At 44.0% G+C, this 25,239-nt stretch overlaps 1 protein-coding gene across 1 annotated transcript; it reads left to right on the top strand.

The window, feature by feature from the left end:
* Window positions 1-7,821: 7,821 nt before the first annotated feature.
* On the top strand, window positions 7,822-14,467 carry ZNF217 (zinc finger protein 217). Its single transcript, XM_077460540.1, has 5 exons — window positions 7,822-9,450; window positions 10,093-10,218; window positions 11,164-12,669; window positions 13,576-13,657; window positions 14,312-14,467. Exons 1-4 carry the CDS (start codon window positions 8,034-8,036, stop codon window positions 13,641-13,643), a joined length of 3,117 nt encoding a protein of 1,038 aa, XP_077316666.1. The 5' UTR covers window positions 7,822-8,033; the 3' UTR covers window positions 13,644-13,657; window positions 14,312-14,467.
* Window positions 14,468-25,239: the final 10,772 nt, after the last annotated feature.

The raw sequence follows: 25,239 nt of genomic DNA, 5'->3' as shown, positions 1-25,239 counted from the left end.
AGATGACATGGCAAAGGACAAAATGCATCTGGTGACAAGCGACGTGACAATCTGCATCTGGTGACAGGCAACGTCGAAAGTGACACTCTGGCACATTCGGCATTATGGTGAGCAGAACTATTTCATTATATATTACAATGTAATAATAGAAATAATGCGCTTCAATCATCCTGACATCATATCAATGATGGTGCTGGGATGATTGAAGCGCCAACGCCAGCCATTGCCCCGATAAATTGTCCGCGAAAAGCCGCATACATCCCCGGGCCTTGGCACAATTTTCTTCAACAGCGCCGGTCCCCGGTGCCAAAAAGGTTGGGGACCACTGATGTAGAAGATCCATTAATAGAGAGAAGTCATTAAGATAGGAAAAGAAAGAAAAGGGGGGAGGGATAGTTGGTTTTCGGGGGCACAGGCAGTGGTGTTATGGGGGACACAGCTAGTGATATTAGGTGGTCACTGATAGGGGAGATGAGTAGTGGTATTGGGGGGGGGGGTAAGGTAGTGATAATATGGGGGACATGGATAACAACATACAGGGATATACAATGTAATACTGACATATAATCACACACATAGGTTGGACTTGATGGACTTGTGTCTTTTTTCAACCTCACCTACTATTTAACTATGTAACATAATGGGGCAAAGGGAGTGATATGGGTGGGGGGGGGGGGGGGGGGCACAGGTAGAGATTTTAGGGGGTAAAGGTAATATTAGGAGGCACAGGTAGTGAGGTAGTGATATTGGGGGGAACACAGGTAATACATTTAGGGGAGCGCAAATAGTGATGTTAAAGAGACACAGATAATAGTACTAAGGGGGGAGGGGGAGCACAGGTAGTGATATTAGAGGGGTTACAGGTAATAACAGAGGGAGGGTGCAGACAGTTAGTAGTGGGGGGTATTATGGGGAGGGGTATGCAGGTAATGGTATTAGGGGAGTGAACATGTAATGATATTGGGGTGGGTACAGGTAGTAATATTAGGGGGGTAAAGGTAGTGGTATTAGGGGGGCACAGGTAGTGGTATGGGGGGGGGCACAGGTAGTGGTATTAGGGGGTACAAGTAGTGGTACTAGGTGGGTATAGGTAGTGGTATTAGGGGGTACAGGTAGTGGTACTAGGTGGGTACAGATAGTGATATTAGGGGGTACAGGTAGTGGTATTAGGGGGGCACAGGTAGTGGTACTAGGTGGGTACAGGTAGTGGTACTAGGTGGGTACAGGTAGTGGTACTAGGGCGGTACAGATAGTGGTATTAGGGGGGCACAGGCAGTGATATTAGAGAGGAGAAATATTGTCTGGGGGAGGGTGTAAACAGATACTGATACTGGGGGGGGGGGGAGTATTATGGGGAGGTGTATGCAGGTGGTATTGGGGGAGTGAGCATGTAATGATATTAGGGGGGCACAGGTAATGGTATTAAGGAGGTACAGGTACTGATATTAGGGGGGCACAGGTAGTGATATTATGGGGGTACAAGTAGTGATATTAGGGGGCACAGGTAGTGATATTAGGGGGCACAGGTAGTGATATTAGAGAGGAGAAGTATTTTCTGGGGGAAGGTGTAGACAGATAGTGATGGGGGGGGGGGGTGCAGGTGGTATTAGGGGAGTGAGCATGTAATGATATTAAGGGGTACAGGTAGTGATATTAGAGGGGGCACAGGTAGTGATATTAGGGGACACAGGTAGTGATATTAGAGGGGACACAAGTAGTGATATTAGGGGGCACAGGTAGTGATATTAGGGGACACAGGTAGTGATATTAGAGGGGGCACAGGTAGTGATATTGGGGGACACAGGTAGTGATATTAGAGGGGGCACAGGTAGTGATATTAGGGGACACAGGTAGTGATATTAGAGGGGACACAAGTAGTGATATTAGGGGGCACAGGTAGTGATATTAGGGGGACACAGGTAGTGATATTAGAGGGGGCACAGGTAGTGATATTGGGGGACACAGGTAGTGATATTAGAGGGGGCACAGGTAGTGATATTGGGGGACACAGGTAGTAATATTAGAGGGGGCACAGGTAGTGATATTAGGGGACACAGGTAGTGATATTAGAGGGGGCACAGGTAGTGATATTGGGGGACACAGGTAGTAATATTAGAGGGGGCACAGGTAGTGATATTAGGGGACACAGGTAGTAATATTAGAGGGGACACAGGTAGTGATATTAGGGGACACAGGTAGTGATATTAGGGGGACACAGGTAGTGATATTAGAGGGGGCACAGGTAGTGATATTGGGGGACACAGGTAGTGATATTAGAGGGGGCACAGGTAGTGATATTGGGGGACACAGGTAGTAATATTAGAGGGGGCACAGGTAGTGATATTAGGGGACACAGGTAGTAATATTAGGGGGCACAAGTAGTGATATTAGGGGGGTACAGGTATTGATATTAGGGGGGTACAGGTAGTGATATTAGGGGGCACAAGTCGTGATATTAGGGGGGTACAAGTAGTGATATTAGGTGGGTACAGGTATTGATATTAGGGGGGCACAGGTATTGATATTAGGGGGTACAGGTAGTGATATTAGGGGTACAGGTAGTGATATTAGGGGGGCACAGGTAGTAATATTAGGGGGGTACAGGTAGTGATATTAGATGGGACACAGGTAGTGATATTAGGGGGGCACAGGTATTGATATTAGGGGGCACAGGTAGTGATATTTGGGGGGCACAGCACAGGTAGTGTTATTAGGGGGCACAGGTAGTGATATTTGGGGGGCACTGATAGTGATATTAGAGGGGGTACAGGTAGTGATATTGGGGGGGGGCACAGGTAGTGATATTAGTGGGTACAGGTAGTGATATTTGGGGGGCACAGCACAGGTAGTGATATTTGGGGGGCACAGCACAGGTAGTGTTATTAGGGGGCACAGGTAGTGATATTTGGGGGGCACAGGTAGTGATATTAGAGGGGGTACAGGTAGTGATATTGGGGGGGGGCACAGGTAGTGATATTAGTGGGTACAGGTAGTGATATTTGAGGGGCACAGGTAGTGATATTTGGGGGGCGCAGCACAGGTAGTGATATTAGTGGGTACAGGTAGTGATATTAGGGGGCACAGGTAGTGATATTAGTGGGTACAGGTAGTGATATTAGGGGGCACAGGTAGTGATATTTGGGGGGCACAGCACAGGTAGTGATATTAGTGGGTACAGGTAGTGATATTTGGGGGGCACAGCACAGGTAGTGTTATTAGGGGGCACAGGTAGTGATATTTGGGGGGCACAGCACAGGTAGTGTTATTAGGGGGCACAGGTAGTGATATTTGGGGGGCACAGCACAGGTAGTGTTATTAGGGGGCACAGGTAGTGATATTTGGGGGGCACAGGTAGTGATATTTGGGGGGCACAGCACAGGTAGTGTTATTAGGGGGCACAGGTAGTGATATTTGGGGGGCACAGCACAGGTAGTGATATTAGTGGGTACAGGTAGTGATATTTGAGGGGCACAGGTAGTGATATTTGGGGGGCACAGCACAGGTAGTGATATTAGTGGGTACAGGTAGTGATATTAGGGGGCACAGGTAGTGATATTTGGGGGGCACAGCACAGGTAGTGTTATTAGGGGGCACAGGTAGTGATATTTGGGGGGCACAGCACAGGTAGTGATATTAGTGGGTACAGGTAGTGATATTTGAGGGGCACAGGTAGTGATATTTGGGGGGCACAGCACAGGTAGTGATATTAGTGGGTACAGGTAGTGATATTAGGGGGCACAGGTAGTGATATTTGGGGGGCACAGCACAGGTAGTGTTATTAGGGGGCACAGGTAGTGATATTTGGGGGGCACAGCACAGGTAGTGATATTAGTGGGTACAGGTAGTGATATTAGGGGGCACAGGTAGTGATATTTGGGGGGCACAGCACAGGTAGTGTTATTAGGGGGCACAGGTAGTGATATTTGGGGGGCACAGCACAGGTAGTGATATTAGTGGGTACAGGTAGTGATATTAGGGGGCACAGGTAGTGATATTTGGGGGGCACAGCACAGGTAGTGTTATTAGGGGGCACAGGTAGTGATATTTGAGGGGCACAGCAGAGGTAGTGATATTAGTGGGTACAGGTAATACAATTCGGTATGCACGGTGCACAGGCAGTAATAATAGGGAGGAGAAGTATTGTCTGGGGGAGGGTGTGGACAGATACTGATACTGGGGGTGGGGGGAGGAGAAGTATTGTGGAGAGGGGTACGCCAGTAATGTTATTATGGGATGGACGTGTATTGATATGGGGGGGGGGGGTGATCACTCCAATCCACATGTAGAAGTGGAAGAAGAAGAAGAATAAGAGAGACAAGAAGAAAGAAGAGGAGGAGGGGGCGGGGACTGGTGTAGGACAGATATATGGAGATGAGATCTCACACCCAGGAAGTGCCTTCCCAAAAATGAGAAGAAGAAGAAGACGGAGAAGAAGAGTCATCAACATCTTCATCATCATCGCCTCTACCAGCAGGTAGAGCGCCTCTTCTCTCCGCATCCATCCATCCATCCATCCATCCATCCATGACTGCAGGTAACCCTCCAGTGTGAGCCGCTCGCACCAAACTTCTCCAACTCCATTCTTCATACTCCCATCACCCCCCCGTCCTCTTCTCTTCTCCTCTCCTCCCTACTCCTCTCCTATTAGACCCATTGCATTTATTATACGCCGACAAAAGTACTTTATTATTATTATTATTATTAGTGATCGCTACAGAGTGATCTCTACATCTAATAATCTCATACATTGTATCTCCTATATAATGATCTCTAAATCGAATCATCTCATACATTGTATCTGTAGATAACGATCGGGGTATACATTTGTATCTCTATAGAATGATCTCTAAATATAGTGATCGGTGTGTACATTGTGTGTGTGTATAGTGATCGGTGTATACATTGTATATAGTGATCGGTGTGTAGAGTGTTGAGTAAGTTGCAGACACATGGGGGGGGGGGGGGGGGTCTGGCTTGTCTTGTGTCCTGTGGAAGAGGCAGATGAACAGGAAGCCATCACACACACACAGATCTGCAGCCAGGCGTCTATCACTCGCCCTCCATTCGGTAGGTTTCCTCTGTATAGTCAGCTTCTCTGGGACTGCCAATCATACAATGTCTTTTTCTTCTTCTCTATGATGATACATTATTTCTGCATTGTTCAGCATTGGATCGAACGTGCTGCCTGGGGGGGGGGGGGGGTCAGACAGGGGCATTATGGGTAGTAGAAGAATATTGGGACTGGAGTTCTGTGCACTGACCTTGAAGAAAGAAGTAGTTTTCTGAGCAGCTCAGAGACATTACAAGAAGTGGAGGGGAAGAAGGAAGTCAGTAGTTGTAGTTCTCTGCCTGCTCTGTGCACTCCTGTTGTTGCAATCAGATGGTGTGTTTTGATAATAAATGTATCAATAGGAAACATTATAACAGTAATATTATTATTGTTAATAATAACAAGAAGAGATGAGTGGGGCTGGAGGGGTGGCTGTGATAATGAAGAAGCCCGGGGCAGCTGGGAGCACTCATTGTAGCCTCTATTCTGGGCTGCAGAAAACACTTGCTGACTAATCAATCCAGCTTGGAGACTGGAGGCAGAATTTGGAGAAGCTGGGTGACCCCCCCCCCCCCAGCCAGGTCTGTGTCACCCAGCCACCCCAGATTTGTATGCTACTTGTGTCACCCAATTGCACCCCCCCCCCCCCCAGTTTGTATGCTACTTGTGTCACCTAATTGCAAACAACCCCCCCCCCCAGGTTTGTATTCTACTTTTTTCTGTTTGTGTTACCCTGCCCCCCCCCCCCCCCAGGTTTGAATTTTGCTTTACTACTTGTGTCACCCAGCCCCCCCCCCCCCCCCCCCCCCCAATTTTGGTGAACCCATTGTTTGCCAGGAGTGGGGTTAATCAGCTCGCCCACAGGGCTTTCCTCTCCACTGTTCTTCTGCAATATGTCCGCCAGTCGCCACTGTTGAATCCTCCCTCCCCTTTATCTTCTACAAGATCACCTATTCCACTCCAGCACTCGCCTCTCTTGCCATGTGCAGAAGGACTTGCCTAAAGTTCTTCTTTTTTTTTTTTTAAATGCTAATTTCCAATGGCTGTTGCTGCACAGGCATTGCTACTGTTTCCTTGTTCAACCCCCCACCTTCATTAACACAAAAAGGAGAGCGAGAGAGGGGGGAGGAGGAGGAGGCAGCTCTTTAACTATGCTATCTTTTCCAAAGTGGCTTATCTGCCAGCAGCTCAATTCAAATTGATTGAGTTATCCTACCAAGAATGAAAAGTTTTGCTGGTGAGGTCCAATCAAACAAAGGCAAACAGGAAGGGTTTCATGTATTAAGAAACCATTTTTTTGTTTTTTTTGTTATTATTCTCTGGTTAGCAGTTGTTTGTCACTTGTGTGTTACTGGGAGAGCTGGGATGCAATGGCCGCAATAGTTTGGGATATTGGGTAAAAGAGAGTCACATAGGTCGGGTTACTGTAGGCCGCTCAGTGGCCTTTTAATTCTACAGGTGGTGCTTGATGATTGCTTGTATGGTATGGCAATGGTGAGCAAAATTTGTTTTGTTTTTTGGCAAAAAGGCATCTTTTTCAACTAATATAAATATATATATATATATATATATAATTTTATATCCCCCCCCCCCTTATTAAAATAATACTATATATATATATATATATATATATATATATATATATATATATATATATATATATATATATATATAATTCGATTTTTTTTTTTCTTCTTAATACAATTGTGTGTGTGTGTGTGTATAATAATAATATTATATAAATTCGATTTTTTTTTTTTCTTCTTAATACAATTGTGTGTGTATAATATAATATTATATATATATATATATATATTATATAAAAAAAAAATTTTTTTTTCTTCTTAATACAATTGTGTGTGTGTGTGTGTGTGTATATAATATATATATATATATATATATATATATATATATATATATATATATATATATATATATATATATATATATATATATATATATATATATATATTATTTTTATTTTTTTTTCTATTTTATTATTCACATGACTATTCAGATAAGGTATTTCACATATGCAAATAATAATAAACAAAAGGCAAACCCAAATTGCATCTGGTTTTTTTTTTTTACAATCATACATGGGATCACTATATACAATCATACATTGGTTTTATTTATAATAATATATACATTAAATGTAATTCTTTCTCAACATACATGACTTTTGTAAGTGTTTTTTATATTATTTTTTTCAAGTAATAATCTAGATAGTTGTGAATCTTCTGTTCTCCGGATAAAATTTGTAAAAGTCCTCCTGAAGTTTGGAATAAGAAACTGTTGCAGTGTATCCATTTATCTTTCTATTATTTATTCTCCATTCTCTAAACTGTAGAATAGTTCACACCTAATGTTTGCAGCATCGTTAAGTGAAGGCACGGCCAGAGCCCTTGTTAGCATAACACATGGAGTGTGAGGAACCTTCTAAAGATATGTAAATGTGGGTGGTTGGGGAGCTTTTGAGTGATTTTTAGCGACTCTAAACATGACTTGCATCTCACAGAAAAACTCCCTTGAATTCAGACAAAAGGAACTTTGCCCATGGGATGTTTATAAAAGATTCCAGTGTGCACATCTCTACCTTGACCAGTAGTATGTAGATGTTTGGTTATATAATAGCAAAGGTATTTATAGTATATGTATCCTAGCTCTCAGAAAGGCAACAACAATTCTAAGCTATGTGAGATTTGTTGTACAACAATGCAATGACCTATACCTCTTACTAATTTCCTCTTCTTCTCTCTTCTAGGTCTGCTATGGATTATATATGACTTGGAGAGGAAATGGTATTGATCAAAGTTCTTCTGGTTGTCATTGTGTACCAAGCCAAGCCCTAGAGGCCGCCTATTTTATTTTTTATTTTTTTTTGGTGTGACTTGTGATTCCTGAATGCTCCTGATTTGTTCTTTTGCACTAATCCAAAAGGGAAATATTTGCCCGCTCTGTTTTGAAACTGGCAGTAAAGATGCCAATTCAGTCCCTTACTGATTTTGAAGATGGTCCTGACAGCATAGGCAGCTCTGTTTGTTCCCAGATGGAAAGCTCTCGTTCTTCCCGGGCCATGAAGCGTAGGAACCTCCTCTCCCAAAGAACCCTCCAAGAGAGCTTTTTGCTTCCGACGGAGGGGGATGTCAACTTCGACTGCATGTTTTGCACCGAGTCCTACAGACATCACGAAGATCTGGGGAAACACGTGTTGACCAAACATCGCCCGACGCTGTGTGAGCCCACGGTTCTCCGCATCGAGGCGGAGTTCCTCAGTCCTCAGGACAAACTTAGAAGAAGCTCAGAGTCTTCGGTGGAGGAGGTTAAAGATGAAAACGATGGCTCGGACTGTAAAGTATGCGGTCAAACTTTCGTTGACTCCTCCGACCTGGATATCCACATGAAAAAGCACAAAGACTCCTTCACCTATTCTTGCAATATTTGCGGGAGGAGATTCAAAGAGCCATGGTTTCTTAAAAATCACAAAAAGACTCATTCTACCCGAACTGGAGGGAAAACCAAACCCCAGCCGCCAGTTTTTGAGCCTCCGGTGACAATCAATGAGATTGAACAAGAGCAGGTCCCCAAAAGCCTTACTTCATCTTATAAACTATGCATGGTCTGTGGCTTTTACTTCCCTGACAAGGAGACCTTGATGGACCACAGTAAAATACACATGAAAGGCTCAAAGCTGGCAGGGAAACCAACAAATTCTGCCTCTTCTAGGGAAAATGTGAATTGTAACAATGGAGTAAAAAAAAACACCAAGGAGGGCTTCATGAGCTTCTTGAACCTAAAGCCTACTTCTGCACCGGCCAAAAAACCCGAAACCGCTCGCAAATGGATCGGGGAACTGGACCCGTTCAACACCTACCAGGCCTGGCAACTGGCGACAAAAGGCAAAGTGGCCCTAGGCCACGGTCAAGTGAAGGAACCTTTCTTTGAAATCCAGGTGGACACGGACTCATCGTCTGACAAAGACGAGATTGCAGAGTTTTGGAATGCTGTAAAAATTATGCAGCCCACTCATGTGGAAGAGCCGCAGAACTTAAAGCACGAGGATGCCAAGGAAGCTCCTGCAGTTCAGAATACGGGTGACCTGAAAAACGATGTGGTGGAGATTCCTGCCGCTGAGAGCGAAAACAAAACTTCGGACAACCCGGACAAGTCAACCCTCTGCATTAACTGTGGAAAATTGTTTAAAACCTACCACCAGCTCATCTTGCATTCCCGCGTTCACAGGAAGGACCGGAGTGACTCGGAGTCCTCCGCCAGTTATGACGGGCTCTTGGCTAGGGACTCTCCTGATCCTTCAGTTGACCTGGAAGATATTGAGGGCATCAAAATGGAAGATGTGTCCGAATGGGAAGAAGGTGGTGGTGATTCTGCAACTACTGGTAAGCAATGGTAACTTTGGGTTCTAAAACCTTTTTAGGGATTTTGGGGTCTGATTTATGGAACATATCTATCAGAGAAACTGTCCTAGTCACCTGTAGCAACATGGCATTCTTATGGAAAGTAATAGAAACAAGCTGACGAACATCAGCCTATGCTTTATTTATTTTAGAATCCTTTTTATCAGAATACAGAACTGGTATAGCACTTCCCTGATCTCTCTTTACCTTCCCTTTAAATCATTTTGTAGGGTGTAGCGCACCCTAGTGGCGCACCAGTAACTTTATTTGTTCAATTTAGCCTTTTTTTTTTTTTTTTTTTTTTTTTTTAGCACCTGTACTCCATTTTAAACTTGTTGAAAATCCTGCCTAAGAGCAGATGTCTCACCATACCTGTAAAGCCTGTTCTGTGCCCCTCTCTGATTTAGTTTCACTTTGTTACCGGGTTGTAAAGCAGATACAGTTATAAAAAAAAAAATGCATGGCTGTAATAAAAATCTCCTGTACAGGATCTTGTCTAGTTTAATTTTGTAGAGCATCCTATTATGAGATTATGGCTTCTTTACATTTATTTATTTATTTATTTATTTTTTTTCCCATCTAAATGAAGTATTTAATTTACATTTTTTATTTTTTTCCTTTTAGATAAAAATGAAGATGATCAAGCAGCTATCCAGAATAAAGGCCTTCCAACCTCCAGACAATGTGGCTACTGCAGAAAGTCTTTCCGTTCCAATTATTACCTCAATATACATCTCAGGACCCACACAGGTAAGAACGAGAATGCTGGTGGGGTTACCCAAAGTCATTTATAATTTTTATTTTATAATAATTATTGTATGCCTGGGCAAAAATAAACATCTTTCAGTGCATCTCTACAAAACATACATGCTTCCCCCTGTTCTGTCTTTAAGAAAAATACACATTTTATGCAGCCTTTTGCATTAGGGTGTGTACCCCAAAGCTCAAACACGTGTGTATGTATATGTGTGTGTGTGTGTGTGTGTATATATATATATATATATATATATAATGTGTGTGTGTGTGTGTCAGTTTTTTTTTTTTGGGGGGGGGGGTGAAATAACAGGGGGAGTATGTGCTACACGGGGTGATTAGGGTGTGCCCAGGCATGCCTATGCAGCCAGGACTCCAGTGAGGTTCTAACTTGAGGTTTGAGATAACACATTGCCTCGGCAGCACTAAAAAGGGGCCAGCCTGAAATCATGTAGCAGGACTTAATTTTCTAGCCAGAATGTATTCTGGTATACAGAGGGCTTCTACTTCTGCCAAATATGGAGTTGAGGGGTGGAAGAGTTTCATTCTGAGTAGAGTTGGGTTTGGCTTTATGGTGGCCAAAGGTCAAAATCTGAATGGTGCCAAGCTTCTTGGGTGCCAGATAGCACTCTAATGATGTTAATGATCAAAATAATGATGTTTTCACAGTGAACAAGCTGTAAATGTTGAGCAGTGGCTCAGTGGGTATCTATGAAGGTTAATTGCGACCCTGGAATTTTTGGCATGCTGTGTTGCCAATCTCTGCACTGACCTCATCCTCTGATTTGCTAAATATTAAAGTGATCTGTATTAGAAATACCTTTTTGTTGTATCTCCAAGAACATAAGCATGCAACTTTGCCAAACTCCTCAGTGTGTGTGTGTATATTATAAAATTTGTTTCTCAAAAGCAGACTCTTAAGTTCTACTCTTCTGATTTTAGGTGAAAAACCGTACAAATGTGAATTTTGTGACTATGCTGCTGCCCAGAAGACCTCCTTGAGGTATCACCTGGAGAGACACCACAAGTTCAAACCCGGAGAGTCCAACGCTCGCGTGAAGAGCATCAGTAAGAGCTTACAGTTGCTTAAAAGGCTGCCTGAACCGCCTCTTGCTGCTGTCCAACCCCAGGAAACGCATCCATCCCAGCTACCCACAAATGATTACAAAGAGGATCCACTGATGGCCAAACCACCAAAACGCTTGTCTGCTCTGCGCAACAAACTTGTAAGTGCGAACCAGGGCCTAAAAAATGAATTGGCGGCTCTTGAGAAGAGTGAAGGAGCAAAGGCAAAGCAAGAGGAAACCAGGGCGGCTACTCCTTGCCAGCCTCCAAAAACCCCAACCCCGCCTGCAAATGGAGATGTAGAGATGTTCTTGACCTGTGCAGAAACCCTGGATGATGACCCTTGTTTAACAGAGGAGAAACCCTCAACAGACCAAAATCGAGACGAAAATGGAGTTCTTGGTCTGGACCCTATTTTAGAGGCTGATCCAGCTCCCCTGGACTTGTGTACAAGGCCTGTCAAGAACTTGTCGGCAAAGTTATACAATCGTGCCTTACTGTCTATGCGTACCTGCCCTTATTGCACCTTTAAAACCTTATACCCGGAGGTGTTGTCCATACACCAAAGACTTACCCACAAACAGAACTATGAACCCGCCCATAAAGTCAGGGGGAAAAACCCAGCTCTCGTGTTGAAAACGAGACGCACAGGTTGTCCTCCAGCCCTACAGGGTGTGGACGTGTCCCCATTACAGTTGGAGCGAACCAGGCTAAAGAGTCGCCCAACATCACAGCCCAAGGTGACCGAGAAGCCAAAACGGGCATCGGCACAGGCAAACAAAGTTGTCAATCCACCACCAAGTGTAGAACAGGAGAATAAACCTGTTGCATCATCCTGTTCAACCTCCTCAAACCATCATCTTGTTCAACAAAATGGCCAACAATCCAGAAATGTGAGATATATGCAGCCGGACCTGCAAGGCATCACGCATCTTCTGGAGAGAATGCCACAGCCTGAGCAAAAAAATCCTCAGTGGAATCCTTCCACCAGCCAGAGGAGCAATACAATGGTGACCGTCGAACGTCCCTATCCTATGGTGCCGGTGTGGTCTGGAGAGCATGCCTTTAACCGGCCTGGAATAGCTCCTCCAGAACTTGGGGAACCTTTTGCCAAAAGAGTAAAGCACCCCAATATCCCAGCCTCTGTCTCTACTGCTTACTTAAATGCAGAGGTGGCCAAAAGACTGCAACCTGGCCAAGCCAGTGTTATGAGTGGGGATGGCAAGGCGATAAACCCTATATTGCCCAACAAAGTGTCTCATCCATACGAGTTAGATGCTCGCTGGAACTTTCTGAAAACCTACGAACAACCTACAGCTGCTGGACCTTCATACAGAAACCCCAACATGCCTCTTGGTCAGGGATCTACTTCTACAATGGAAGGTATGTTTATTGAGAAGTGCAATACAGTAGACCTGAGCTTTCCACTCCCGCTGGCCCCTCTAAAGTCTGAAGGATAATAAACTGGCCTTTTGTTTAGGAAGTTTGGAGACCCCTGATCTAGATATAGGTGTTATTACCCACTTGTTTTGGACATAATAGGCTAAGACCATAAATCCAAAGGGTTTTTATCCTTCAAATAATATCAAACCCTGTGTAAACTCCATATTGGATAGTGTCAGAACTTACACAATGTTAAATCAACTCCCCCCCCCCCCCCCCCCCATATGACTGCCCACCTAGGCCCAAAACTGCATCTTGGGAGAAGGTCGCGTGTTCCCCAATGCTGTGGGTATTTTTGATGGCTCAACAGGGCTAAGGGCTGTAATTTTATTGGGGAAAATACAATACAGTAGAACTGTCAGAGCTTACACAGGGCTAATGTCAACCCCCTACCTCATGTGATTGGCCATGTGGGCCCCAACACTGACTTCTGGGAGGCTGTCACATGCTCCCCAATACTCCTGGGTATTTGTGAAGGCTTAACGGGTCTAAGTGATGTCAATGGGCTACCAAATGGGCAGAGTGATCTTTTTGAACTGTGTTTATGAGTATTGGTGAGGGTTTTAGCAGGCCAGGGGTAGAGGGGAGATCAATATAGATTTTGGGTGCCATTGGCTGCAAATTAAAGAAGCCCTCAGGAATTGGAAGGATCCAGCCTCAAGCTTGGCCATACTCTAGCAGCATTTCATAACCTTTTTTGTTTTAAGAAAATTCGCTTTGGTTCTCATTATTTTTAGGTAGTAAATTGTTGTCAAAGGGAAGGGTTGATTTTCGTGTTTAACCATCAGTGGTTATGCTTTATGTGTTTGTGCCATCTAACAAGAACCCCTCTGTTTCCTCCCACAGTGAAAAATGCTCCGTTGTATCAACGGATATCAAAACGAGTTTTTGGACCGAATGAAAAGACCACTTAGGAGCATCTTAAAGGGTAAGTGGAAATGTTTCTCATCAAAGGGTAGCTATTGGCAGTAGCCCATAGCATTCATTCACATGTGTAGGCTCTCAAGAGTTTGTCGTAGACATTGGTCACTTGGATTGCACAATGTTTGTATTACTGTACACCAAGAGGCTTATTAAAAAGCATTTGCCATCCATCCACAATGTAGGGAGCCATGCTATGGAAGCCTGCTTTTCCCTTCATGCCTTATACCAGTGGTCTCCAAACTGCTGGCCCAGGGGCCAAATGTGGCACTTTTGTACTAGCTTTTATCTGGCCCTTGGGGCACTATTCCTCCCACTGACGCCCAGCCGCAGGGTACTAGCCCTTCCATTGACCACCAGTATAAGGAGTGTTCTTCCTACAGGCCACCAATGTATCAGGGATTCCTTCAGACCTTAAAATGATTTCAAGGGTTGATAGACTGCCTTATACAAACAAGGCATGAAGGAAAAGGCTGTACTCTTCCACAGTATGGCTTCCTATAGTTTACCATCGTTGTCGCTGGATGACCTTTTCCCGGCACTGCCTAGCCCTAGGAGATCTACAGTATTTAGTGGGTGTTTTAATACCAGGCTTGGCAATGTCTTCTCTTTCCTCTGTACTTTTTGAATATTGGTAGTAACTGATCTTCTTCTTTTCCAGGGCTGTAGAGGATATCGGAAGCATTCTGAGAAGTGCTCACCAAGCTGCTACCTTTCTTCTATACTGGAACCTTCTTCCTACGCAAGCTGTGATTGTACTATCGAGCGACACTAAACTTTATTTTTCTACCGTGGTTTTTTTTTTTTTTTTTTTTTTTTCTTTCTGTTTCTTTGGAAGTTGTGCCGGAAGGCGTCTCTACTGAAGTCGCATCTCTGGGAATGTACAATACATAGATATCTATATATTATTATTATTATTTTTTTTTTTTGGAGCAAAGTCTTGTTAAACTTTTGAAAGAAAAAATGACCAAATATAATGGGAGACTTATTTCTGTATACTTGGGCGCCCCCCCGCTGGGTTGTTTACTGGGGCTGAATCTTTTTTTGTTTTTTTTTCTCTCATATATAAAGTGGATATTCTACAACTTTTGGTTTCCCATTTTGTTGACTTAACAAATGGTTAAAAAACATTTTTTTCCATGGCCACTGTCTGTATATAGATACCTCAGGTATTTGTGGAAAAATTGAGCATTTTTGTTTGTTTTTTTTTTTTGGTCAGTTTTCTTCCATACCTTGAACTCGCACTGTTACTATGCTGTTCACTGTGGTTCTCCTCCACCCCCCATTTTATAAGTCTTGTTGCTGTATTTTTGACCTTCACGAGGGATGTGCACACCCAATTCCCAACCCCCCCCCCCCCTTTTGTGAACTTGGCCTGATCTGATCTACGCACTGAAAGGGCTGCTTTCCATAACAAAAAGCCCAGAAGAACATTTCGTGAATGAATATATGAACATTTCAGAGACTTGGCAGAACTCAGAATTTAGGCTTCCTGTTTGGTACCTCCATGGAAAATTGCTGCCAAGTGTTTATGGTGGCCCTTCTTGAACTCAAAGATGGCAGCTAAACATAGATCGGGCTGATGTGTGTTATCCAATCCTTCTGTTGGGGCATGGGAAGGTATTACAGAACCCTTCTTTTTTTATTTTAAATCAAGTGCCTTTTTTTTTTCTTCTGGGTTTGCTGATCCTTTTAAGATGGGTTAATGGTTGTTTTTTTTTTTTTTTGTTTTTTTGACCCCCCAAGTAAATGGGGCATTTCCTGTGTACTTTGATGGGTATTTTTTTTTTTTTTTAGGGGGGGAGGTGCTGGATCCTCCCTTATTTTTATTTTTTGAGAAAAATCTAGGGAGGGTCTGGTGTTTTGCAAGTGGCATCCCCAATGAATCAAGGTAACCTCAACGTGCCTCTTGGAAGAGCTAGGAGTTAGAAAGCCCCTAAAATGTCATTCTAGCCTTACATGGATCCTCCATGCCAAAGAGGGTAATTATAATTTTTTTTGTAAGCTCCCTTCCAACCTCAAAAAAGACCAAAACTGAAATAAATGCCCCAGCCTCCAACTCCCAAAATAACTTGCGGTATCATCACTGTGCCTCCAAGCAGAGCTAGGAGTTTGAAAGCCCCTGAGAAATACTCCAGCCCATTAACAGAGTACAGCTCTACTGGAAGGCACAGCGCTGTCACCCAGAAGTGTTGGCAACAAAGGTAAAATGCCAAGGAATTGGTTACTGCCCTTGGTGCTGCTGTTGCGTTTTTTTTTTATTTATTTTTTTTCTTGATGCGGACTACTGAAACGATGATGTCGTGACATTTAACATGACCCTCAGTACAGCTGTTTCCAAATAGATTTCTCCTTTTTTTTATTTTTATTTTTTGCACTAAAAGGCCTGCCATCTTTGTTGCAGGTACTTGGGGAGGGTTTTGTAGATCCTTGACGTCCTAGTTGTGTCAAGTCACTAAAATGAAACTTGTCAGGGCAGAATGACAAGTGGGCCATTGGTGCCTTGTTTAGCGTTCAATGCTGTTGCCCAAAGTCCTACTTTATTGACCTGGAACAAGAATGCAGCCAGTGAAGGACTGGACCCGTGACCTGCGTAACTTGTTCCAGGTCCAAGTAAAGCAGCAAGTGACCAATTTCTGTTCTGACCTGATCTGTTTTCACCCTTGGGCAACTTTATTTGGGCTTCTGTAGGCCTTCTTTTTTTTTTTTCCCTTCCTTCTTGAAGCTTCTTGCTCATGATGGTTTTTCTGTTGCCCTAAGAGCGGTTCCTTAGAAAATACCGGGCCGGGTGAGCAAGCTGTGGGATTATCATTTTGGAGCTGGAATCCCCCTTTAAAGCTGAGCTGATTTTGAGATTAAATCATGAGACCCTTGTGCTGTCACTACAGAAAGCTGGTAAAGGGGTGGCTCCTGCAAGAAGTGTTGTAGGCCTTGTCATGTTGTTGCTCCCTTGGCCAAGGCATTTGCTCCCCGCCCAGCTCCCCATGGCCAAGGCATTTGCTCCCCGCCCAGCTCCCCATGGCCAAGGCATTTGCTCCCCGCCCAGCTCCCCATGGCCAAGGCATTTGCTCCCCATGGCCAAGGCATTTGCTCCCCGCCCAGCTCCCCATGGCCAAGGCATTTTCTCCCCATGGCCAAGGCATTTGCTCCCCGCCCAGGTCCCTTTTTGGCCAAGGCATTTGCTCCCCGCCCAGGTCCCCATGGCCAAGGCACTTGCTCCCCATGGCCAAGGCAATTTGCTCCCCATGGCCAAGGCAATTTGCTCCCCGCCCAGCTCCCCATGGCCAAGGCAATTTGCTCCCCGCCCAGCTCCCCATGGCCAAGGCAATTTGCTCCCCGCCCAGCTCCCCATGGCCAAGGCAATTTGCTCCCCGCCCAGCTCCCCATGGCCAAGGCAATTTGCTCCCCGCCCAGCTCCCCATGGCCAAGGCAATTTGCTCCCCGCCCAGCTCCCCATGGCCAAGGCAATTTGCTCCCCGCCCAGCTCAACATGGCCAAGGCAATTTGCTACCCGCCCAGCTCCCCATGGCCAAGGCAACTGCTCCCCGCCCAGCTCCCCATGGCCAAGGCAACTGCTCCCCGCCCAGCTCCCCATGGCCAAGGCAACTGCTCCCCGCCCAGCTCCCTTTGGCCAAGGCAACTGCTCCCCGCCCAGCTCCCTTGGCCTTAAGACTTAATACAGCACAATGATGGTATAAAGTGTGGTAACCCAACATAACTTGACCAGCTTTCATGTAATGGGGTCAGAAGATTGGGAGTTCCAAATGCCATAATTTTCCACACTTTAGCAATAGGCCTGATGTCTAGTGTATGGGAACTACCTGGTCTTCTAGAACCAAAGGTAGTAGCATCCAACCAGAAGGAGACATGACATTACAATGTAAATGTGAGCCAATAGACAAACTCCTGATAGGAGAGGAAGGGGCTTTTCTGCTCTGCTAATGAACTACAAATCCCAGCATCCTCCCCCATTAGTTCTTTATAACCTAATGTGGGAAGCCGTCTGGTGCTGTCTACCATGCTTGAATCCTTTCTTATAAATCCGCGTTCTTTCAGTGTTATGGGATATCCGCTGTATATTCCTTGTTCAGTTACTTTCATTTGTATTTATTTTTATTTTTTTTCTGTTTGAAAATGATCCTGTTTTTATTTTATATTTATTTTTGTTTTTGGCTTAAGTTATGTTTATCGCATGTGAATCTCAGAATGATTTTGTAAATACAGATTTGGTGTTTTGCAATCGATCCTTTTTTTGTCTTTGTTTTTTTTTGTTTATTTGAAAAATAAACGAACACTGGGTCAAAAGGGATTAATGGTCTTATGTCTGTTTTTTTTTTTATTGCGCGTTATTACTTCTCTCTTAAAAGAAACTCTGTTACTAGACTGTTTTCTTCAACAACTTCCCCTACGACTATGCAATATGTTGCCAAAAGTATTGGGACACCTGCCTTTACACGCACATGAAGTTTAATGACATCCCAGTCTTAGTCCGTAGGGTTCAATATTGAGTTGGCTCCGCCCTTTGCAGCTATAACAGCTTCACCTCTTCTGGGAAGGCCGTCCACAAGGTTTAGGAGGGTGTCTATGGGAATGTTTGACCGTTCTTCCAGTAGCGTGTTTTGTGAGGTCAGGCACTGATGTTGGACAAAGCCTGGTTCGCAGTCTCCGCCCTAAGTTGAGGTGTTCTATCGGGTTGAGATCAGGACTCAGTGTGGGTCAGTCAAGTTCCTCCACTCGCTCATCCATGTCTTTATGGACCTTGCTTTGTACACTAGTCCAAATTTATATGGTGGAGGGGGGATTATGGTGTGGGGTATTTTCAGGGGTTGGGCTTGAGCCCTTAGTTCCAGTGAAGGGAACTCTAAAGCCCCACACACACTATCAGATTTTCTGCTTAAATTATTATTATTTTTTTCTTCAGATTTACTAAAACCATAGGTCAAACCTTAGGAGTTTCAATGTGTATGCAATCAGACCGGCCCTTGCTCTACATGGTTTTGGTAAATCTGAAGACAAAAATAAGCAGACAATCTGATAGTGTGTGTTAGAGCTACACAATTAATCGTCAAGAATCGTTATCGCGATCTAAGTGTTTCACAATTCTTTCTATGCAAAGAATTCTCTCTGCTCTTTCTGAAGCCACAGCCATCAAAGGAAAGGAAGAGAGAAAATGGGCAGTCTGCCAAGAATCAAAACATTCTTTATCAGTTGAACTCAAGTATAAACATTGTAACAATTTGGCAATGGAATAGATTTCGTGTGAAGTGAAAAAAGTTTAAACACTAAAACTTTTTCTCACATTTGTTGGTTTCAAATTAAAATCACTTTGTTTTGCTAGAAAATTACTTAGAACCCCCCAAACATATTATATATATACACAGTGCCTTGCGAAAGTATTCGGCCCCCTTGAACTTTTCAAACTTTTGCCACATTTCAGGCTTCAAACATAAAGATATAACATTTTAATTTTTTTTGTGAAGAATCACCAACAAGTGGGACACAATTGTGAAGTGGAACAAAATTTATTGGATTTTTGAAACTTTTTTAACTAATAAAAAAACTGAAAAGTGGTGCGTGCAAAATTATTCGGCCCCTTTACTTTCAGTGCAGCAAACTCACTCCAGAAGTTCAGCGAGGATCTCTGAATGATCCAATGTTGTCCTAAATGACTGATGGTGATAAATAGAATCCACCTGTGTGTAATCAAGTCTCTGTATAAATGCACCTGCTCTGTGATAGTCTCAGGGTTCTGTTGAAAGCGCAGAGAGCATCATGAAGACCAAGGAACACAGCAGGCGGGTCCGTAATACTGTTGTGGAGTTTAAGTTTAAAGTCAGATTTGGATACAAAAAGATTTCCCAAGCTTTAAACATCCCAAGGAGCACTGTGCAAGCGATCATTTTGAAATGGAAGGAGTATCAGACCACTGCAAATCTACCAAGACCTGGCCGTCCCTCTAAACTTTCAGCTCAGACAAGGAGAAGACTGATCAGAGATGCAGCCAAGAGGCCCATGATCACTCTGGATGAACTGCAGAGAACTACAGCTGAGGTGGGAGAGTCTGTCCATAGGACAACAATCAGTCGTACACTGCACAAATCTGGCCTTTATGGAAGAGTGGCAAGAAGAAAGCCATTTCTCAAAGATATCCATAAAAATTCTCGTCTAAAGTTTGCCACAAGCCACCTGGGAGACACACCAAACATGTGGAAGAAGGTGCTCTGGTCAGATGAAACCAAAATCCAACTTTTTGCCCACAATGCAAAACGATATGTTTGGCGTAAAAGTAACACAGCTCATCACCCTCAACACACCATCCCCACTGTCACACATGGTGGTGGCAGCATCATGGTTTGGGCCTGCTTTTCTTCAGCAGGGACAGGGAAGATGGTTAAAATTGAGGGGAAGATGGATGCAGCCAAATACAGGACCATTCTGGATGAAAACCTGTTGGAGTCTGCAAAAGACCTGAAACTGGGACGGAGATTTATCTTCCAATAAGACAATGATCCCAAACATACAGCAAAATCTACAAAGGAATGGTTCACAAATAAACGTATCCAGGTGTTAGAATGGCCAAGTCAAAGTCCAGACCTGAATCCAATCGAGAATCTGTGGAAAGAGCTGAAAACTGCTGTTCACAAACGCTCTCCATCCAACCTCACTGAGCTCCAGCTGTTTTGCAAGGAAGAATGGGCAAGAATTTCAGTCTCTCGATGTGCAAAACTGATAGAGACACCCCAAGCGACTTGCAGCTGTAATCGCAGCAAAAGGTGGCTCTACAAAGTATTAACGCAAAGGGGCCGAATCATTTTGCACGCCCCACTTTTCATTTTTTTATTAGTTAAAAAAGTTTCAAAAATCCAATAGATTTCGTTCCACTTCACAATTGTGTCCCACTTGTTGGTGATTCTTCACAAAAAATAAAAATTTTATATCTTTATGTTTGAAGCCTGAAATGTGGCAAAAGGTTGAAAAGTTCAAGGGGGCCGAATACTTTCGCAAGGCACTGTATATATATATATATATATATATATATATATATTTTTTAGTAGACACCCTAGAGCAGTGATGGGGAACCTTGGCACCCCAGATGTTTTGGAACTACATTTCCCATGATGCTCCACTACACTGCAGAGTGCCTGAGCATCATGGGACATGTAGTTCCAAAACATCTGGGGTGCCGAGGTTCGCCATCACTGCCCTAGAGAATAAAATGGTGGTTGTTGCAATATTTTATGTCACACTGTATTTGCGCAGCGGTCTTTCAAATGCATTTTTTTGGGGGAAAAATTAAATAAAATAAAAATTTAAATTAAAAAACAAAACAAAAACCTAATCAGTAAAGTTTAGCCCTTTTTTTTAAATTATGTGAAAGATTTTATGTCGTGAGAGAATATTGATATTTTTATTCTAAGCAAAAAAAATTGTGATTCTCATTTTGGCCAGAATTGTGCAGCTCTTGTGTGTGTGTGTGTGTGGGGGGGGGGGGGGGGGGGCTTTAAGACATCAGCATACCAAGACATTTTGGACAATTTCCTACTCCCAACTTTGGGAACATTTTGGGGACAGCCCCAGGACTTCTCATCCAACATCAGTGCCTGACCTCACAAGCATGCTTCTGGAAGAATGGTCAAACATTCCCATAGACACCCTCCTAAACCTTGTGGACGGCCTTCCCAGAAGAGGTGAAGCTGTTATAGCTGCAAAGGGCGGAGCCAACTCAATATTGAACCCTACGGACTAAGACTGGGATGCCATTAAAGTTCATGTGCGTGTAAAGGCAGGTGTCCCAATACATTTGGTAATCAAGTGTTATGTACAGTGGGTATAGAAAATAATCGCCACCCCCCTCCTTTTTTTTAAAAAAACGCATTTTTGTTAATTTCAGCCTGGAATGAAGACAAACGGGGTTTAATTTTTTTTTTATCCTGCTGTATTTACAAGTGCCACTTTTCAAAGTGAATGATATAACACTAACATGTCAGAAAAAAAATAAAAATTCAAAAACAAAAGAAAAGGGACCTTATGTCAGTATTTTGTTGGAACGCCTTTTGCTTTGATTCCAGTCTGTTGGGATTTGTCTCTACTAACTTTGCCCATCTAGACTTTGCAATAATCGCCCGCTCTTCTTTGCAGAGCTGCTCAAGTTCCGTTACATTTGAAGGTGACAGTTTGTGGACTGCAGTCTTCAGGTCATTCCACAGATTTTCAACGGGGTTTAAGTCTGAGCTCTGACTAGGCCATGCAAGGACGTTCACCTTTTCTCCTCCAACCGCTGTGTGCTCATTGGTGCTGTGTGCTTTGGGTTATAGTCATGTTGGAAGGCAAACCTTCTTCCCATTGACACCTTTTTCTGGCAGAGGGCAGCAGATTTTCCTGAAGAATTGGATGGTATTTTGCCCCATCCATATTTTTCCTTCTATCCTGACAAGTGCTCCAGTCCCTGCTGCAGGGAAATTACCCTCACTACAGGATATTACCACCTCCATGCTTTACTGTAGGAATGGTGTTATTTGGATGGATTCCCACCAGATATATATTGTCGGTGTTGAGGCCAAATAATTACATTTTAGTATCATCTGACCAGACACTTTTTTTTTTTTTCCATGTGGCCTCAGAATCTTAAAGATGCCACTTTAACCACTTGCCTACCAGCCGCAGCAGTTGTACTGCAGCAGAATGGTACGGCTGGGCGAAACAATGTTTTATGTAGCGTCACTTCGCCTTGTGGCCATTAGGGCGCGCGCGCGCCCCGAGCCAATGTGGGTGCCCAGCGGTCACGATCACCGACGGGCTCCTGCGATCGCCGCTGACACACGGAGAACAGGGATCTGTGTGTGTAAACACATCCTTTCCGGTTCTCTGAGGGGAGAAGTGACAGATCGTCTGTTCATACAGAGTATGAACAGCGATCTGTCATCTCCCCTACACAGTCCCCTCCCCCCTTCAGTTAGAACACACACTAGGGAACACATTTAACCCCTTGATCGCCCCCTAGTGTTAACCCCTTCCCTGCCAGTGACATTTTTACAGGAATCGGTGCATTTTTATAACACTGATCGCTGTATAAAGGACAATGGTTCCCAAAATGTGTCAAAGTTGTCCGATGCATCCGCCATAATGTCTGTCATCTCCCCTACACAGTCCCCTCCCCCCCCATAAGTTAGAACACACACTAGGGAACACATTTAACCCCTTGATCGCCCCCTAGTGTTAACCCCTTCCCTGCCAGTGACATTTTTACAGGAATCGGTGCATTTTTATAACACTGATTGCTGTATAAATGACAATGGTCCCAAAATGTGTCAAAGTTGTCCGATGCATCCGCCATAATGTCGCAATCCCCGATAAAAATCGCAGATCGCCACCATTACTAGTAAAAAAAAAAAAAACAATAATTATAAAAAAGCCTTAAAACTATCCCCTATTTTTAGATGCTATAACTTTTGCACAAAGCAATCAATATCCACTTATTGCGATTTTCTTTTTTTTTTTTAACTCAAAAATATATAGAAGAATACGTATCGGCCTAAACTGAGGGAAAAAATAGTTTTTTTAAATATATTTTTGGGGGATATTTATTATAGCAAAAAGTAAAAAATATTGCGTTTTTTTTTTTTTTTTTCAAAATTGTCACTCTTTTTTTTTTTTGTTTATAGCGCAAAAAATAAAAACCGCAGGGGTGATCAAATACCACCAAAAGAAAGCTCTATTTGTGGGAAAAATGTCAGTTTTGTTTGGGAGCCACGTCCCACGACCGCAAAATTGTCAATTGAAATGACGCAGTGCCGAATCGCAAAAAGTGGTCTGATCTTAAGCCAGCAAAATGGTCCGGGGCTGAAAGTGGTTAAAAGGGGGGGAGGGGGACTCTTTTATGTCCGTTGTACATGCAATGTATTTTATGTAGGATATTTACCTGTAAAAGCTTCCCTTGCCTAAGACCTCTAAAAACACAGAGACTGCCGCTGGATGCCACCATCTTGGATACGCTGTCAGCAGACTCAGGGCTGTCCGTTATGCCGCATACACACGACCGGACTTTCCGGCAGACTATGTCCGACGGACTTTTCAGCGGAGATCTGACGGTCTTTTCTTACGAACGAAGAACTCCATTCTATTATTTTTTTTCTTTTCTATTCCTTTTATTTTCTATTTTATTCTCTTCGGAATTTCGAGTTTCATTGTCTCAGATCCATTACTATTGTCAATTCAGATACATCCGAAATTTCCAAATAATGAAAAATTCATCTGAATTTCGATTCGGAAACGAAACAAAACGCACATGTCTAATGAGAACCCACTTAAAGCGGAGCTCCACACAAAAACTGAACTTCCGCTTTTCGGAACCCCCCCCCCTTTCTGGTGTCACATTTGGCACATTTCAGGGGGGAGGGGAGTGCAGATACCTGTCTAAAGGCCCGTACACACGGTCGGACTTTTTGACAACAAACATGCAAATTAGCTGGTTTGGAGCAACATCCGACTGTGTGTACGCTCCATCGGACAAACTTTTTCTCTTTTCATCGGACTTTTGTTGGCTGTGCGAACGGACAAACTTTTTGACAACAGAAGTCCGATGGAGCAAAGTCCGACCGTGTGTATGCAAAAGCATCGGACTTTTGTACAAGGTACAAACACGCATGCTCAGAACCATTGCAAACGATCAGACTACAATACAGAAGTTGACCAAAGGTGGCGCAGGAGTCATTGAACGTCCTCTTTTGAAGCAGCGTCAGTACGTTGTGACGTCAACACGTTCGTGTTTGTTGTCAAAAAGTCCGACCGTGTGTATGCAATACCAACTTGTGTACAACACACTTTGTACAAAAGTCCACGGAAAAGTTTGTACAAGTCCGACCGTGTGTATGGGGCTTCAGACAGGTATTTGTACCCACTTCAGGGCATAGACCCCCCACGGGAATCTACGCCTCTTCCCGTCCTCCCGCGCTGTCTGCTGGGACACACACGGGTCCCAGAGACAGCAGGGACCATTCGGATTGCGCAGCACGACTCGCGCATGTGCAGTAGGGAACCAGGCTGTCAGTTCCCGATTCCCTTACCAAAGATGGCGGCTGCAGCACCCGAGAGCCGAGGGAGAGATCGGCTTCGGGTGCCGACATCGCGGGCGCCCTGACAGGTAAGTGTCCATATTTTAAAAGTCAGCAGCTGCAGTGTTTGTAGCTGCTGACTTTAAAAAAAAAATAATAATTGGTGGACCTCCGCTTTAATCTGTCCAACCAGACAGGCTGTTCTCCTACATAGCTGACAGTAGAGCTCATGGAGATTGTATAACCCCTTCTTGCCGAGCGTACGCAGATGTGCGGCTTCGGCTCTTGGGGGTTATACTGGGATGATGCCCACAGCTGCAGGCATCATCCTGGTAGCATTTTTTAGAGCGGGCGATCAGCTTTCCAGGCATAACAACAGATGTGGCTAAAAGCCGCTTGGCTGTTATCCTGGAGGAGCGGGAGGGGACGCCCCCTCCCCCCTCCCGCAGCCTCCTGCCGCTCTTACCGGGGCTCCCGTCCCACCGGGAAGCCCGATCGACAATCCGCCGCTGCTGGCGGCTAGGGACAGACTGGCACA

This window comes from Lithobates pipiens, unplaced genomic scaffold, assembly GCF_037356315.1.
Source record: "Lithobates pipiens isolate NorthernLeopardFrog02 unplaced genomic scaffold, aLitPip1_a1.2 Scaffold_28, whole genome shotgun sequence".
NCBI lineage: Eukaryota > Metazoa > Chordata > Amphibia > Anura > Ranidae > Lithobates > Lithobates pipiens.
The sequence above is the reverse complement of the archived record's forward strand: the minus strand, read 5'-3'. Positions and strand labels throughout refer to the sequence as shown.

What these genes read in the sequence shown, in the direction of transcription:
- ZNF217 (XM_077460540.1), top strand. Translation starts at nt 8,034, where the DNA reads ATGCCAATTCAGTCCCTTACTGATTTTGAAGATGGTCCTGACAGCATA. An exon ending in TGGTGATTCTGCAACTACTG is followed by an intron (nt 9,451 to 10,092) that starts GTAAGCAATGGT and finishes TTTTCCTTTTAG; the next exon opens with ATAAAAATGAAGATGATCAA. An exon ending in ATCTACTTCTACAATGGAAG is followed by an intron (nt 12,670 to 13,575) that starts GTATGTTTATTG and finishes TTCCTCCCACAG; the next exon opens with TGAAAAATGCTCCGTTGTAT.